General features: G+C 42.4%; 1 protein-coding gene across 2 annotated transcripts in view; it reads right to left on the reverse strand.

Moving 5' to 3' along the window:
* BTBD9 (BTB domain containing 9) overlaps positions 1-18,526 on the reverse strand; it is a 416,829-nt gene that overhangs the window by 71,399 nt on the left and 326,904 nt on the right. For both annotated transcript variants that reach the window (XM_044250380.1, XM_044250388.1), the window contains exon 9: positions 2,237-2,344. In XM_044250380.1, coding sequence (XP_044106315.1) covers positions 2,237-2,344 — 108 coding nt within the window. The remainder of the gene's footprint in view (positions 1-2,236; positions 2,345-18,526) is intronic.

The following is an 18,526-nucleotide window of genomic DNA, read 5'->3' on the forward strand; positions in this document are numbered from 1 at the left end:
AAGATGCCTGGGTTCCTCAGTCACCTGTGGAGAAGAGCCACCTGACAACCAGGACTGCCCATACTGCCTGCTACGTGACTGAGAAATAAACTATTGCATTAAGACTCCGGAATGTTGAAGCCACTTTCCATTATAGCAGCAAGTGTTACCTTGATCAATGGAAGCATTAAATGCGCTCTATGATAATTACGATCATTACGATGGTAAGGGTGTCAAACGTTGCATCAAATAAGCCATCATTAATGCTGTTATGAAATCTTGGCCAAGAAAGTACATGAAAGGATGTTCAACGTCATTCGTCGTGAGGAAAATGCAAACTGAAACCACCACTTCATTCCCACTAGGATGGCTGTGAACAAGGAGCTAGACAGTAGTAAGTATTGGCGAGAATGGGAAGAAATCAGAACCCTCCTCCATTGCTGGTGGGAATGCAAAATGCTGCAGCTGCTGTGGAGAAGTTTGGCAATTCCCCAAAAACTTAAACACAGAGTTACCATAAGACCAGCAATTTTACGCCCAGGAATATACTCAAGAGGACTGAAAACATATGTTCATAAAAAGACTCACACAGGAAGGTTCACAGCAGAAATACTCATTTTAGCCAAAATGTGCAAACAATTCCAATGTTCATCTGCTGATGAATGGAGAAACAAAATGTGACATGTATATTTCCATAGGATAGAATACTATCCAGCCATAAAAAGGAATTAAGTGCTGACACCTGCTGCAACATGAATGAAGCTTGACAGAAGTCTATGTCAAATGAAGAAAAGCCAGAAGAAAAGATCACATCTTATATGATTCTGTGTATAGGAAATATCCAGAATATGCAAATCCACAGAGACAGAAGGGAGATAACTGGGGTTGAGGGGCTGTGGGAACTGGAAGGAAATATAAAGACTGTTAATGGGTAGGAGGTTTCCTTTTGGGGGGTGATGAAAATGTTTGAAACATTAGATAGTAGGGATGACTGCCCAACTCTGTGAATACACTAAAAATTCTAGACCGTACATTTAAAAGGGTGAATTGTGTGGTACATGAATCATATTTCAATAGTAAAAAAGAGAAATCTTCACGCGCCCAGGTGGCTAGTTGGATAAGCATCTGCCTTCAGCTCCGGTCATGCAGGGTCCTGGGGTTGAGCCCTGCATCAGGCTCCCTGCTCAGTGGGAAGTCTGCGTCTCCCTCCCTCGCGGTCTCTCTGCCACCCTCTGTCCTGCTTGTGCTCTTTCTCTCTCTCAAATAAATAAAATCTTAAAAAAAAGGAAAGAAAGAAATCTCAGGTATTTTGCTTTACCTTGCCTCCCAGAGAATCTGGTTCTACCCAAAAAGGCACTGAGCTCTTTTTAGATAATGACTGGGAAAAAGTATGATTCTAGGATGCTGGGAATGTGCTAATTTTTTATCTGAGTGAGTTATACAGGTATATAAACATGTTCAGACTCATTCCAGTCATGATCTCAGGCCAGTCAGAACCCACAGGATCCTTCCTCCTAGCTTCCCCCACAACAATGTAAACGCAAACGGAGGCCCAAAGCCATATGCATTAAATGACTAGAGATCTACAATACCAAACTTTCTTTTTTTTTTTTTTTTAAAAGATTTTATTTATTTATTTGACAGAGAGAGATCACAAGTAGGCAGAGAGGCAGGCAGAGAGAGAGGAGGAAGCAGGCTCCCTGCTAAGCAGAGAGCCCGATGCGGGACTCGATCCCAGGACCCTGAGATCATGACCTGAGCCGAAGGCAGCGGCTTAACCCACTGAGCCACTCAGGCGCCCTACAATACCAAACTTTCTTTCTGAGATGAGATAAATATTTAAAAGTAATGCTGGGAATGATATGAAGATAGGGAATGGAGTCCCAGAATAAGTACTAAAGTGTGTATTGTACTGGCAAAATTCTGTAAGGAAGAAAAAAGTTCTAAAGGGGTAGTGTGTGGTATCAGGAGTGGGGGACCCAAGAGAGGATTACATACTGAAATCCTTTTCCCTGCTCAGGTACATGTCATTTTCAAGAGTCAAGTTCAAACCACCAAATAAGAAAAGCTTGTTTGATCACATAAAAAAATAACTTCTCGTCCAAGTACTTAATAGTCAAAACTGAAGTAAATGATGTTTTCAACCTGTAACTAAGAATAATTTGGTGATTCCATGAGTCTTCATGAGAACCTTCTGTACCCATAGGGAAGAAGGTCTTTTAAATTGTAATAAATTCTGTGAGAAGACATAACTTACTTGCAGGAGACTTTCGTTCTGTCGGCCACCATGGTCCACTGTTGCTGGTTGGTGGAGACCTCAACGTAGTAGCTGTAGCTTCGATCATCACAGTCCCAAAGTAGTAACCTGAACAAAGGAAAATACATAAGAATGCTGTGAATGTTCTAGCTGCCTGTTCCCTGTTGGCATAAGGAAATCCACGCCTACTTTACCTCTCCTTCCTGCCTCCTTTGTCCCCTTACCCTTACTCCACCTCCAGGCCTGGAGAAAGAACATGAATCTCCAGCAAAAGTCTGGTGACAGGAGGCGGAGTCAGTCTGCAGTGAGAGCCACGTCTCTTTAGGAATTTATCTCAGGCAGCCTTTGCTCCCTGACTGGCTATGCCCTTCGGATTGGCTTATCTATGAGAAGATATCCCCAAATCCTCCTTCCTGATTCATCTCCACTTGGCTGGGCTGACCAAAGGTAACAACATCCTTGAGACTAGCGTTCATGGGGGAATCTGTGCTTTCTAACTGATAATAACTAGTACGCCCCAATGACCTCAATTATCATGTTTTAGATTCCCTCTCATTCTTAGCGGAATTTTGCACAGCTGTGGTACAATGATCTGATTTGGAGACACAAGCAAACATATATTCGTTAGTAAAACTTTCTTATTATTTAGAGATTGATTATTTGGGTTCTATTCCTCATATCTCCTTTTTAGCTCAGATAAGAACCTGAGCATTGACTCTGTGATTCCATTTACATAAAGCTCAAAAGAGACAAAATTCATCGCTGGTGACAGGAAATCAGAACAGTGGTTACCTCTGGAAGAAGTAATGCTTGTGAAAGGGAACGAGGGAACCTTCTAGGATGCTGGAAGTGTGCTGATTCTGGCCGAGTGGTAGTTCATGGGTACATACACAGTAAATACCCAGTTAAGTTATACATGAAAGATTTGTGCCCTGTATGTGTGGTTACTCCTCAATTAAAAAAAATAAGAGAAAAGAATCTAAGTATTGTAATACTTAGATTAGACAACAGTCCAGCATTTTCCTTTTGATGGTGCCACAGTGGCAGGAGATGAGACACCATTGTTTCCTGTGATTTTAACCTCAAAAAAAAAAAAAAAAAAAGAATTATGATTTCAGCCTCAAAAGTCCTTCCCATACAAGATACCTATCTATTGTTTTACATTTGGTCATGCATATTTTCTTCCTCCAATGGCCAGAACAGAGAGTGAGCTCCCTGAAGACAGTGCTTATGTCTTACTGATCCTTCTATACCCAGGTACTCAGGTACTCAGCATGGTGTCTCACTGAGCTTGTGCTCAGTGAATATTTATTTGTAACAACAGTGATAATGATGATTATTAATATCATACTAGCCAACATTTCTTTAATGCTTATACTGTGTACCAGGCCCTATGTTAAGTGCTCTATATAATTTATCTTATTAAATGGTTCCAAAATCCCCATAGCAAGCATTAGTATTCTCACCAAATTATAGATGGTGAAAGTAAGGTTTATCGCTGTTAGGTAACATGTCTATGCTCAAACAGTTAGTGTTGGCAGATAACAGGGTTCAAACCTGGTGTCCTGGCCAAAGCCCATTTTTATCATCCCTCTGTCAAGTGCTTCCTTTACTCCCACTTTATGAATCCTGGTCCCGATTTACAACCTACAACCTATCACTCTACAAAAGTAGTTCATATTATTTGCCCTTGATCTTGCAATGATAATCAATAAAAACTTTTTGCACAAGCTCGATTTAGTGTTGTCTATAATGCTATTATTGGGGATTAGAAACGACACTGTGTTCCCTTTACCTTTTATTTGTTTCCAAGTCTAATTTTGTTTGCTATTAATGACTAAACCCATACTACCTAATATTTTGGAATTCATCTTTTAAGTAAAGCAGAAACAGATTCCACCTTAATTCACCTGAGTATTCCCCTTAATTTGCCTGAGTATTTAATCTCTCCAAGTACTCTTGAGTGAATCAGACAGGATCCCACCCTATTGTTTTTGCGTCTAATAATTCTGCTCAGATTGTACCAGCTTGGCTAATAAGAAAGTGAGTCATTTCCCTCATTAGTCATTTCCTCGAATATTATTCTAGTTTCTTAGCACTTTAATGCAGTTTAGCCTGTTAATTTATGTTTACGTTGAGAAACCTTTAAAAATATAATTTTTTTTAAAGATTTTATTTATTTATTTGACAGACAGAAATCACAAGTAGGCAGAGAGGCAGGCAGAGGGAGAGGAGGAAGCAGGCTCCCCACCAAGCAGAGAGCCTGATGCAGGACTCAATCCCAGCACCCTGGGATCATGACCTGAGCCAAAGGCAAAGGCTTAACCCACTGAGCCACCCAGGTGCCCCTCAAAGTATAATTTTTGTTTCTATGTTTGTCTGGCTCTTATAAAAATTATAGAAAGACTGTTGATCTTCTCATTAAAAAAAAATTCTACTTCAAACATGGATTCTGTTGAGAGTGTATGTTCCATACATGTTCTGGGCTGAAATAACTCATAACTCTGCCAGAGTAGATTAAAAACAAGAAAAAAAACTTCAGATTAATTACTCATTCTCTTTACTTAATAACTCTGATAACAAACAGGCTTTTTGGGAGACAGTGTTGAGGCTATTTCCTGAATGGGATTTTAGATTATTTGTGGAGACCCAGGTTCATCATAATCCCTATCCTTCTGGATAATCATGAATTAGTGTTTCTACTAGTGTATCCACTGAAAATAATCAGGCCCTTTTGGGATTGAATCTAACCAGATCTCAAAATATTTCATGGAAAAAGACTGCCCTGAGGAGATGGGCTATGAAGAAGATAAAAAGAAAGACCAATTTTAAGTATCACAAATGCTCTAGTAGAAATTCCTGGTGTGACAGGATATTAAAAGAATTTTTAAAGTAGTGTATATTTTGTCCCTTAGTAGTTTTTCCTATAAAGTCCTCTAACTTGTTTCGAGTTTTATTTTAAAAGGAAGATCACCTGTAATTCTAGTAATTTTGTAAACACATACACATGGTCCAAATTATTTGTAACTTGCTTCTTTCACTTAGTGGTTGATTACAAATACCATTCTTTTGTAGTTATCAAATTTTCTTTTTCATTATATGTACTGGCTTCACAGAATTCCACCTTATGGATGTCCCACAATTTATTTAATCAGTTTCTTATTATTGGACGGTTAGGTAGTTGGTAATATTACATTGCTAGGAAAACTCTGTGATGAATATTCTTAAACTAAACCTACAATTCCTGCCCATGAAAGTTTCTCTAAGTGAAACACCTGGGGCAGAGTAGGTGAGGCCTTGATATGTATCACAAAAAGACTACACACTTCCCTCCTTCCCCCCAAACAAAAAAGTCAGTACTCGCGCTTTTACTCATATTACCAGCAGTGTATGACAAATGTCTGTTTCTCTGCATCATTGCTGATATTGTGTATTATGTTTTAAAATACTGCCAATTTGATAGGTGAAATCTATGTCATTAACTTGCAGCTTTTTACTTAACACTGAACTTGAACACTTTACCCATTTTCTACTTATATTTATCCTTTTGTTAATGACTTACAAGATACCCTCTATATTTGAAGGATATTAATCTACTGCCTATCATAGTTTGCGTGCTGAAGATATTAATTTTTATTAGCTCAGTCTATCGATCTTTACTTCAATAATTTCTCCTGGCCTAAATTCTTTTTTCTGAACAGCAGCCAAATGCACACACTGTTGAGACATCTCCTTTCTATTCCTCTACTAAGTGTCCCTGGAGGCTGGAAATGTGGGGTCATGGTGACTCCAGGGTGGAAAAGGGACACTGATGGACCCCACGTTATCAAACTACCTACACACTGTAGTTTTTAAGAGAGATTCTAATTCATGTGCCTGGATGAATATTTGCTTGGAATTTAGGCTTAGCCAGGAATGAAAATCCCTTTGTTGATTCAACTGGGAAAAAAAAAAAAAAAAGCAAGTACAGTCTAAGGACACTAAAGGAAAAATTGGCTCACCCCCCCACCCCCACACAGAGAGGAATTCTGTTCTAATACGGCACAACTGAAAAACCCACCAACTCCCTCCCTTCTTCCCTTGGCAGCAGTCTGCTCCCATGTCTGTGCACCTGCAACAACAGAGGTACTTCTGATTTGTAATCTGCAGAGGAATGTTTGCTCAGGGAGCTCGCCCAGGACAGACACACTCCCTCTGACCTTATCGGAGAGGTGCTCCTTAAACATATCCCCCTATATCTCACACACCTCCACCTGGATATCAGAAGCCGTTTCCAGAGGGGCTAGATAAAGGAAGCCACTGTCCAGGATCTACTGATGCAGATCAGGTCTGTACTTAGCTGTTGCCACAATTCCCTCTCCCTAATGAGCACCGACTGAAACGCCTGGTGATATTAAACCTTGTCTCCTCCATCTTCTTTCAGTCTCATTGCGGAGTTTCCCCTAAAAGCAGTGAAGTGCTGGGCTTTTTTTTAATTGATTAGCAGATGTGATTTTGCTTACATCTTCCATAAATGCTCTGGCTGGCTGCATACCATTGATTACCGGGGTTCAGTTTACAGCAACTAATTGCTCTCCTTGCTGGTGTTTTGATACAAAATTCAATAGTGAATATGTTTTCAAAACTCTTGTCTTTGCGGCTTGAGTCAGAAGTGACTTGAGGCAAACCCAGTGGACTGAGTTTTCCCTTCTTTAAAATAATTGCTCTCTCATCAGTCTGTGAAGAAAGTTTCCAAATTGTAGCATTCTAATTGGGAAGTCTGCATTATGCATGCGATGACAAACTATGTTGTGCTGAATGGCATTTTTTTCATCCCTTTCTTAAGGGATTAATTCTGTGCCAGATTGGAAACAGTGCTGAGGTTTAGACAGTTGAGATCAACAGCTTCTCCGCTGAATTGGTGTCTTTTAGGTCAGCAGCAAGGATCTGTTCTGCCTGTTTCTAACTGTCCGTCCTGGGAGATGCCACTGGAAGGCCCATGACTACGTTGGCTGCCGCTGCCATGTTCCTCACTTGCGCAAAAAACAGCAAGGAAGAGGGGACAACTGCCGGGATATTAGTAATACACTAATTTGTTATCAAATCCATTTCTAATCTCTCAACCAAAACCAAAGATACTCTGACCTCAAAGGTTTGGAGTCTATTCTTTGTTCAAGATCTCCAGAAATTAAGTTCTTTAGAAATAATCTTCTTCCATTCAACAAATATTTACCGAGTATTGACTAAGTGACATTAGGCAAGTTAACTTCACTTACTTGTACTTCAGCTTCATTCCTTGTGAAATTAAAGATCTAGGTTTGATGGTTTCTAAGGGCTTCTCCAGTTCTAACATTTTATAATTTCCTGCGACAGCAGTAGAGGTGTTGGGGGGGGCTGGTGGCTAGAGATTTTTTCTTTGCATTTCTGTCCATTATACAGTGACTCTTCGCTGGGAGAACTGTTTCTTGCCTAACCCTGAGGTAGTCATGGGTGGTTCCTGAGCTTGGTTTGTGGACCTGAGTGTATTCTGGGAAAATACATGACCCCTGATGCACCAAATGGATTTCGTTTCTCAAGAATTGAGAATTATGTGAGATTCCGGCTTATTTGGCCCTGTTCACTTAAAATGACATGATGAAAACGTGGGCCTCCTGGGGTGACTCTCTTTCATCAGAGGCACAAAGAGGCAAAGAAAGTCATCTGCAATGAGAAGCAAAGAAAACAGATGATGTGGCCCACGGAGGGGTTATCTTGGTTCCTGGGAGGATTCTACTAGCTGATTTAGCTCCCTGTAAGGCTCACCAGAGTTTCTGCCCTAGTATTCAATGAGAAATATCCCCATCATCTTAATAAACCTGCCATTTATCGCTTAAGCCATCTTTATGTGGTTTCTGCAGCTTGGAACCAAAAAGCCTAAGATAAGATCCTAGCACAGTGCCCAAGATGGAAAGGCCGCTCAACAAAGAGCAGAGGTCCAGATGAGATTGAGGGTGACAATGATGATGTGAGGGCTCCAGGACCACAGAGACAGGAGGTGAGGAATAGGGATGGTGAGGAAGTTTGTTTGGATGGAGATCTTCATTCAGGTATGAAAGAAGATTCTTGGGGCTGTCTGAATGGCTCAGTAGATTAAGCCTCCAACTCTTGATTTTTGCTTGGGTCATGATGGAGCCCCACATCGGGCTCCCCACTGTGCAGGGAGTCTGGGATTCTCTCTCTCAAATAAATAAATAAAATATCTCTCTCTCTCTCTCTCTTTTAAATGAAGATTCTCAATGAAAGCTGAGAGTGGCAGGGTAGCACTGAGGGGTGGAAAGGCAACCGGACTTTGGAGTAGGTTCTGCAGGGTCCACTGAGCTGCAGGGAGGGAGCCCCGCAGACAGGACACTCCAGGTAGTTGAGAACTCTCTTCAGCAGTGGCCTGGGGGAGCCAGAGAGAGGAAAGCAGGGCCACCAGGGACAAGGAAGATGCAGGGCAGGGTCAGGGAAGAAAAGGACCAGAGTATCAGCCAGTTCTAGGCTGCTGAGGGGTTAACTGGGGCCAAGTAGGGGGCTGACTAACTTTCAGAATCAAGAGTGACTAGAAGTCATGAAGCAAGAGACGAGATGTGGCAGACATGGAGGTGAGGGAGAAGAGGAAGGAGCTGCGGTCACAGAGGGATTCTTCAGTGCTTTGGCACCTCACTCACAAGAGCCCAGTTCCCACTCTTCTGGGTGAGGAGCAGGAAGAACATTACGTGAGGCTCCATTCTCATCTCTGCTACTGAGAGGCAGGTGGGGGGCGGGAGCCTGTAACAGCTGCCAGAAGGAATGATACAGCTTTGGAGGAACAACTTTCCAGGGCAGAAACTGGGATTTTCCCACAGAGAGGGGCCCTCACTGTCAACTGTCACAGGGTTCAGGGGTGCAGGCAGCTTCCTCCTCAGGTGGAGAGGAAGGTCAGGCTTAACTGAGCTGCTGAGGACCACGAGCCCAAAATGAGATTCTCAGCAGGAGACCGGAGCCAAGTAACAGCGTTGTGATCGAAAGTGTGTGAGACAGAGCAGGTGTCTGCCCTGCAGATTCCAGACACAGGAACCCCCAAGGAGCTGCCGCTATGGGGGCCCTGCCTCTAAGTGGGCCACAACCTTTCAGGGCAGAGGGGACACCCGCCTTCTTCTGACAGCAGGAGGAGGGTGACACAGGCTGCTCGCCAGATGGAGTGGGAGCTGGGGAGCTACGTTAGTCACAGGACATCGCAGAGCCTACACACTGTCTGATCCTGTATAATCTCTCATGTCTTGGACACCGAGAGCGATTCCTCCAAGAGAGGGAGAAATAATGGCATTGGCTGACAATATTCTCTTGCAGCTGGCGAGAGAAAAGACAGGTGCAGGCGCTCGGTCGTCTGGCACATGTAGTTTCTGTGTTTAGTCACCGAAGCCCCGGGATGAAGAAAAAGTGAGGAGACAGGGCAAAGCATACACTTGGGCTTCACAGTGTAGGCTGGCTCACTGAAAAAGGAGAGAAGAAGAGGAGGGGCTTTCTCTCCTATCAAACCTTACATTCCATACAGTATAATCCAGGTAAATTCTATGAAGGTAGAGAGATGCCAATAGAGAATGTGCCTGCAGGATAGGGCAATAAGGACAGCTGGATGGGACAAGGCTTTCTGAAATGTCGATAGTACACAACTACCGACTTTTAATAGCTTATTGAGACCATCACTTCACGCCCTAGAAGGATTAAGTTTTTAATTTCAAGTTTTAGGTGATAACGTCAAGGGTAACACCATGCCACCAAACAGCATAACTGCCCCTGCGATATTCAGTGAACACTGGGTGTGGAACGAACAGTGAACAACTCATCATAATCCCACCTCACATTCACACAGACCTCGCTGGTTTCAAAATGTTTTTGCATACATTATCACATTTGGGGGAAAAAAAAGACAATTTATAATCAGCACATTTCCTGCTTTCAATGCAAATCTATTTTTCTAAGTTCCTTGGTTAATTTTCTTACGGGGGCTAACCACCACCCAAGCAATCTTCCACAGATTACACAATCATTTGGCAAACCCTTTATTAATAAATAAGTTTAGGCCTATGCTTATGATCTAGATTTCATACTACACAGTACAATTTGATGAAAATTCTTTCATTTTATGCTTTCAATGTGGACATATGAGAAAATTTTGTCTGGGCCAAACAGTGCTTGCAAAGAAAAGCAGTTTTCTTCTACTTTTCAAGGTGACTCTTCCCAAATACTGTCCCTTCCTTAAGCAAGACGCCAGCCTCCAAACTATTGGGAACCATTTCAAATGGTCTTGTTAGATTTTAAAAGGTGAAGTCTCATTATGTTACAGGCCTTTTCGGCTGTGACATACTAAGCGGGCGTGCAGCTTTCACAGATCTTTCTCTGTGTTTAAATTTGGCATTGTCAATGTCCCTCTCGGCAGTGAAGCTGTCTTCCTTGATCTCAGCAGCTTCCTCATCAGGACGCACACGCGGGATGCACACACCACCAGTGACATCAGCCCAATTTGGCTCACCAGAAGGATCGCAAATGGACATGCAAGGGGTGGAAACAGAGAGACCCTGCCTAGACCACGGGGCTTGGCATCCTAGGTGTCAGACCAGCTCACTCTCTGCTGCATTTGCTAGGAAGGCTCGTCAGGCCTATTGGGATTTCAAAAGGCCAGAACTGGTTAATGGCTGAGGGCAATATGCAGTTGGGTGAGGGTTTCTGCTCCCTGTCCCCAGTTCTGTGAAATTATTTGCAGGGTGAGAGGAAGGCACAGGCATGTTTAAGAACTCAGAGCTCCCTGACCTACCAGCTATGTGTTAGGGATCTTACACCCTGGATTTGTACTCACATTTATGATCGCTGTAAGATAAAATGACCCCAGTGTGAGTCTTTACCCAATAGGTAAGGAAGTAAAGTGTCACCTGGCTCCAGGTTTCTTGTGTAACACCATCCAAACGCCCCTCCTTCAGCTTCCAGGACCAAGCCTGCTCAAGAGGAACCCCCCGGACCATGCTTCTTGAGTACAGGGGCCATGCATGGCTAATACCTTAGTATTCCTCAGGATCCCCAGCATGCCACACTACTGAACTCCGTATCTCCTTTGAAGTTACGGAGGAGGAGATACGGGGAATGGGGTAGGGGAGGATGATGGAAAGAGGAGAGGGAACTAGAGATAAATCACCCTCTCACAAAACCCAGATAGGTCCACCCTGGTACAGTATCTTTTAATGCTCTCTTACATTACCTTTCCATCTGAAACACCCCCCAGCCAGCCCTCCACCCCCACACTATTTTGGAGAGTCTCACTTAAGGAGGTAAGTTATGAAATACGTCGACTCCGACTGCTATTTCATCTCCTGACCTTATTCTCCTGCCCCTCCTCTGACCACATGCTAATACATGTCCACATGTGCCGCCTACAAAGCACCAAGAAGCAGAGCCAAAGAGAAATTTAATAAGCTCCACAGCTCCTTTCTATTCCCTTAGGTCAAGTTTTCATAGGAATCTGGCACTGTGGGAGAACTCACAATTTAACTACAGGTAGAGCTTTGTATTCTCTCAACCTGGTGATAAAGGGATAGAATGGACAGGCAAAACAATGGTGGGGAGGCTCAACTCTGAATATTACAGGTGAGAGAACATTCCAGCAGGGCTGAGCTACAAGGTAAAAAATCTTCCTATTCAGGTATATAATCTCTTTATTTTTGTTCTCACCAAATCTTTCCTCTGGTCTCTCTTAACACAGCCAGTACTATTTTCCCATTTCTCTCTTTCTTACCAGCCTAGACCTCCTCACCCAAATCTGATATGAGTTTCAACCTTTGCTCCAGCTTTGAATCATCTTCTTTTCCCCATAGGGCACAATCTATAAAGTCTATAAAGTCCTGAGCTCTTGCTGAAAATGATTTGAAAGCATTTACCCATCCAATCAGGGCCCTCATCCTCCTTCAACTGTACCACCTGTGCCTGCCATTGCTTGTTCCTCTTTCATGTCCTCTCTCTGCAAAGTTCCGGTCCCCCATCCTGCCCCCAGACGTGGTCCCAAATCTCCTAGACAAACATCCTAGGTCCTGCACAATGGAATGCCCGTCTGCTCTCTTTCCCATTCTTGCCTGGTCTGCATTTCCTCCCTTTCAGTCCTCCCTTTGCTAATGAACTTCCTCTATGAAATTGTTCTGTGAAGGCTTTCACCTGAAAACAACTGCGTTCTAAAACAGGAAAATAAAACTGTAATAAGTTACAAGCTATAGAATTAAAACACTTAAAGTAGACTATTCTATTTGAAGTCTGAGGTGCCTGACAAATCATAATCCTCCATGCCGTACAAGACTTGCCACTAAAATAAAGACCACATTAGTGAGACTAATAATAGTAACGCCTTAACCAATACATAAAAGTGAGAATTCTAACTATGATAAGTTCTTATAAACAAAAGATAATTAATCAATTTAATATGTAACTATGTGATAAGTCTTTTGAAGCATGGCAAGAAGCACAAAAAAGAAAGCAAGATTTTATGTAATTTTTTGTAACGGCTAGAGGGGAAAAACGGCTAATTATGTTTTTCAGTGGAATTCTTTTGATCACTGGCCACTCGGTACAGTTTTCTTGATCCAGGTCTTCAAAGCTGGGATCATAAGTTTTAATTCAAACATTTTTAGCTGAACATTAACAACTCGAACTTTTCTAGCTGCTAAACAGCAGTAATCAGATCAAACTCATGTAGGTTACAGGACCAAAGGCTAAACACTTTTGCCTTTTTTTTTTGGTGGGGGGGTCCTGGAATCGCCTATCCTGTCTCGCCTAGAGTGGGAGGCCCCGGCAAAGGCTCCGAACACAGAGGGGGCATGGTTTCCCCCCTGCTGCAGAAGATGTAAGAATGCAGTTTTCTCTCATAAATACTCTCCAGAATTACAGAGCAGCTTCCCCCTCCCTCCCACACTTGTTTGGTTGAAGGATCATCAGACAGGAAAAACACTCTCTCTTTAGAATGTATTCTGTAAGAGCTGCCTTTTTAGAAAAACCCTCCCAGGTGCCGACATGAATATTCACCACAGTGTACTGAGCATAGGGCCCGTCTCCACACCATGTACACTAATCCTTCAGAATGTATCCCGGGCAAGTTATGGGTGTAAACCCTGTATAGAAGCCGAGCTTTCTGGTGATGGATACTGGATGGCTGAAAGGAGAAAATCCGAGTGAAGGAGGCAGAGATGAATAAATCCCTCCTATCTATCCAAGGCCCAGCTGCAGCTAGACCTTGCCATTTTGACTCAAGCTCAGCATGAGCTCAGCATTAGAATCCTGCACTCTGTGAGTTAAACGGTTTCTTTTGTTCATCCGGCTTATCCTTTCTCATCAAGAAGAACAAACATTTATCTCCCTTCTGCTCCATAACCCTATCTGCTGACCCCCTTTGTTACTTCCTTCGTATTTTGGCTCATAGTGGGTGCATGGACATCTGGAGAATACAGTCCTGGTACCACGCAGGCACCCAAAGTGTGTATGCACGTGTACGGGTGTGTGAACACACACACACACACACCCCACACTGCTCTATATCACTACCCTGACTTACATTCAGAAAGGTACAGACAGAAAAGATTAAGAACTCTCACAAGCCAAGGAAGGAATCACACCCAAGGTAGTGAGATCTGAAGATTTCCCAGGATCCTCCCACTCTGGCACCAGATCCTAAAAGTCAACATTGATATTCATGCCAGAGGCAGAAGGGGACCTGGCTGAGGCAGCCTGTCTGAGTCACACATGAGACTGCCGTGGCCAGGGCTCTTCACATAACCAGTGTTCAGGTGTCAGAGGCTGGGAGATGTGCCCGTGGTAACCTCCAATTGCTGGTGCTGGAATTACTCCAGCTTTCGGCAGTTCGCACCCTGATTAGCTAGGGCAATCGGGTGCTTGGGGGCTCCTGGTAGCTCAAAGGAAGAAGGAGCGTGTGAGCAGGGAAGAAGAAAACAGTGTGTCTTCAGGGACATTCTGGGTCAAATGATCTCCCCAGCCTAGTGGAGCACTAAAAGCTCCACTGACCCTCCCACAGCCTCTGATGGACATGAGGCCATTGCTGGGCAATATGGCATATCTAGTAGTGGCAGCAGACAGGAGACATGAGTCTCAACTCTGCCTCTGTCTCAGAACACTGTACTCTCAGATTTAAAATCTGTTTTGTGGGGTGCAGACAGGGGAAGAAAGGGAGATGAAGTTGAACGTAGGTGATTTGTGGTTCCTCTTATTTTAATGTTTTGTTTTTTAAATTACAAAGTAATACATGACAAATCCTTTGGTACTTCTTATAAAGTATCCACTCTAAAAAGGCATTATACTAAATGTTAAAAATGTAAACCAATATTTTCAATAATGTTCTTCAGTAGCAGAACCCCTTCACAAACATCTTAGAAGAACCTCAATCTCCCTAAGAGAGAAAAGTAGAAGTGCTCTACTAAGGTCAGGGATGAGGCTGAAGTTTCCTCTGCCAGGTTTCCTCCCAGCCTCTCCTTGGTCAGCCCCGAAGGCTCTCCTCCTACAAACACAGCAGGAAAAACCACCAGGTCATGGTGTGCATCTTGTCCCCAAATTAAACACTATTATTAATATTCATACCTTTTAATAGTAGGCTTATAAGTATTATTACTACACTGTAAAAGGCAAATGGACTTCCCTAAATCTTTGCTTTCACCTATGGACCAGAGCTGTTAGGAAAGGAGCTGGATAGATTAAGCATTAGTAAACTGTGCCTATTTTTGTAAATAAAGTTTTATCAGAACACATCCACGCCCACTCAGCAGAGTTGAGCAATTACAACAGAAACTATGGGTTACAAAGTCTAAAATATCCACTCCCCAGCCCTTTCCAGAAAAAGCTTGCTGGTACCAGGAATAGACAGAAAACTAAAGCTGTTCCTTATTGAGCAGTACAGAGTTATGGCACCAAGGCAAGAAATAAAGGTATAGTTTAAACTAAGGCTGAGCTTAGCCTAGAAACGACTAAAATCTTTCTTCTGTTGAAAGCACTTCCAAAGATTTTCATGTAGCAAATTCCATGTGGAATTTGGATTCTGCAATAGTCCTAATCCTATTTTTGTTACCATGACAACTGTCCTGACAATTTTTGGCTTTCTTTTCACCCCAAATTTCTGGTATTTCTCCTAAGGGTAAAAGAACAAGAAAGGAATGAGACTGGGGAAAAAAAAAAAAAAAGCTCCAATTAAAAATAAAGCCCTGAAAACCATTCTCAAAACTTCTCTCCTCCCTGAACTGATGAAATGCCCAGGAGCCACATTCTCAAATTAAGGATGTGTGCACACAGGACAGTCAACAGAGGACAGTCACTGATCACCACCCTCCAGATGGCATAGGAATAGCACGATAGGATGTTTAAAGTCAATAAACAATACACACACACACACACACACACACACGTTATATAGTCACTGATAAGATTGTTAATATGACAGCAGTAAAAGAATTTATCATTTATAGAGGAAGAAGACACCATGGGCTAAACCACACTAATCAGGCAGAGAGTGTTGAGTTGTTTATTGGTCCCCAGGAGAAGACAGATTTGTATGGATCTATCTCCTCATTACCTCTCCAGCTCTTTCTACTGTGAGTATAAAAAGCATCTTACAAGATAGCTAACCAGGGCTGTCTATGACTACAGAACAATAAAAACCTTAAAGCGCTTGGCCTGTTAATGGAACTACTCATTTGGAATCTTTAATGAAACCAATTTTTTTAATTAAATTAATTTATTTATTTTCAGAAAAACAGTATTCATTATTTTCTCACCACACCCAGTGCTAATGAAACCAATTTTAAATGGATGACTCTATTTACCATGTTCTTCCCAAATAGTCACAACTAATCTCCATGACTTTTCTACTTTTTCTTTGAGTCTAAAATATACAGGTGAAATCTCCCTATAGTGAACACAATCATGACAAAGCCATTTACTTGCTCTACCAAGAAGCCTGTTATCAAGATATTATTTATCTGGTTTACCACCAATTCTCAAACAATTCCCTATAGAAAATGCCTTCTGTCTTTCTAATAGGGCTATAATAAGCTTCCTAATAAAGATACTATTCGATTATAGATGTTATTGATTTATTTATTTATTTAAAGTAAAAAAATAAGGTGCCTCGTTAGTGCAGTAGGTAGCGCGTCAGTCTCATAAAGTAAAAAAATATTGGCATGGAGTCCAATGCGGGGCTTGAACTCACAACCCCAAGGTCAAGACCTGAGATGGTATCAAAAGTTGGATGCTTGGGCGCCTGGGTGGCTCAGTGGGTTAAAGCCTCTGCCTTCGGCTCGGGTCATGATCCCAGGGTCCTGGGATCGAGCCCCGCATCAGGCTCTCTGCTCAGCGGGGAGCCTGCTTCCTCCTCTCTCTCTCTGCCTGCCTCTCTGCCTACTTGTGATCTCTCTCTGTCAAATAAATAAATAAAATCTTTAAAAAAAAAAAAAGTTGGATGCTTAACTGACCGAGTCACCCAGGTGTCCTATTTTATTATTATTTTTTAACCTCCAGGAAGAAAGGGATGCATTAGGCATGAGAGGACAATTAAATGGTATATACCTAAGGGACTTAGGAATAAAATCTATTACACTGGACCACAACTACACTGTCCCACAAAGTTCTTGAGTTATGTATATGTTGGGAGAGTCCCAGCAAGTCAGAAGCAAAAGGACTTAATTGCTAGTAGAATTTTTGGCTCAAACCTCTTACGCAAAAGGTGTAAGACATGGAGCACTCCCTATTCCCAAGTTGGTTATGCCTCAACAGTTTCAATCAAAGCAAGCTTGGTGGCCTGCCCTGTGCCTTCTTCAATACTCAAGACTTGTTCTTGGTTCTTACCACTGCAACTTAAGGAACGATCAACCCAAATAGTACCACTGAAACAGTAGGAAGGAGATCACTGGCTCCTGCTGTCAGGCACTGAGCTGTGCCTGAATTGAGGTTGTTACCTTAACCCTGGCTGTGCTAAAAGATAAAAGAAAAAGTGGGGCACTTGGGTGGCTCAGAAGGCTAAGCCTCCACCTTCAGCTCCGGTCATGATCTCAGGGTGCTGGGATCAAGCCCCGCATCGGGCTCTCTGCTCAGTGGGGAGCCTGCTTCCTCCTCTCTCTCTGCCTGCCTGCTTGTGGTCTTTCTCTGTCAAATAAATAAATAAAATCTTTAAAAAAAAAAAAAAAAAGATAAAAGAGGAAGTAAGAGTGCGCAAAGGGGGCATCTGGGTGGCTCAGTCGGTTAAGCACCCACCTTTGGCTCAGAGCATGATCTTGGGGTTCTGGGATCAAGTCCTGCATTCGGTGGAGGGGGGGTGGTTCCCCACTCAGTCTGCTTCTCCCTCTCCTGTGTTCTCTTGCTCTCTCTCAAATAAATAAAATTTTTTTAAAAAAGAAAAAAAACCTTCATATTTATTTAAAAAAAAGAGAGAGAGAGAGAAAATAAACACAGATGATCAGTAATTCTGCTTGTTTTGGATCGGAACTACCCAGTGAGCAGACACAGGCTTTTTTATTTACAGAACATTTTTGAAGCTGAGAATAATATAAAATATAATTATGATATTTACTGTTTTGGATACATCTAGAAGCTATAAGCTTAAAGGGCATCTTTAAAAAATAAATGAAAAAAAAAAAAAACCCTGCTGAATTGTATACTTTAAACAGTGAATTGTATGATATATGACTTATATCTCAATAAGGCTATTTAAAAACAAAACAAAACAGAGACCACATGAAATATGGGGATTTATACACCTTCCAAGGTAGATATGAAATGTCCAGCAGGAGGTAGGGTTGTATGGCGGAACTGCCCACTGGATGGGCCAACCCCTTACCGTGACCCTCAACTTCTCCAACCTTGCTAGGGCTGAGCGTATGACCCAGTTCTACCTCCTGACTCAGTGGAAGTCAGCTAGGTGGACTTCCAAATAAAGCTTGGGCTTTTCTAGTAAAAAGGTACAGAAGTGGCTGGCAGGACTGTTTTTACTCTTTGCCCTCTCCCTCTCCCTGCCTAAATGCAGATGAGGCAGTTAAAGCCTTTGCAGAGGTCATTTTACTCTGAGGCAAAAATACACGTGAAAAAGACCAAGAAAGACCGAAGGGCTTGCTGATTTGTGGAACTAATGCCAGCCACATCCACCTGACGACATTTTGTTGTGTGAGACCCAAACAAACAAGTGAAAACAAAACAAACACACACATTTAAAAAGTCTGTCTTAATCTGGTTCTGTTATTTGTGGCTAAATGCTGCCCAAATGTAAGCTCCTTTGGAGCAAAT

Source organism: Neovison vison, chromosome 1, assembly GCF_020171115.1.
Source record: "Neovison vison isolate M4711 chromosome 1, ASM_NN_V1, whole genome shotgun sequence".
NCBI lineage: Eukaryota > Metazoa > Chordata > Mammalia > Carnivora > Mustelidae > Neogale > Neogale vison.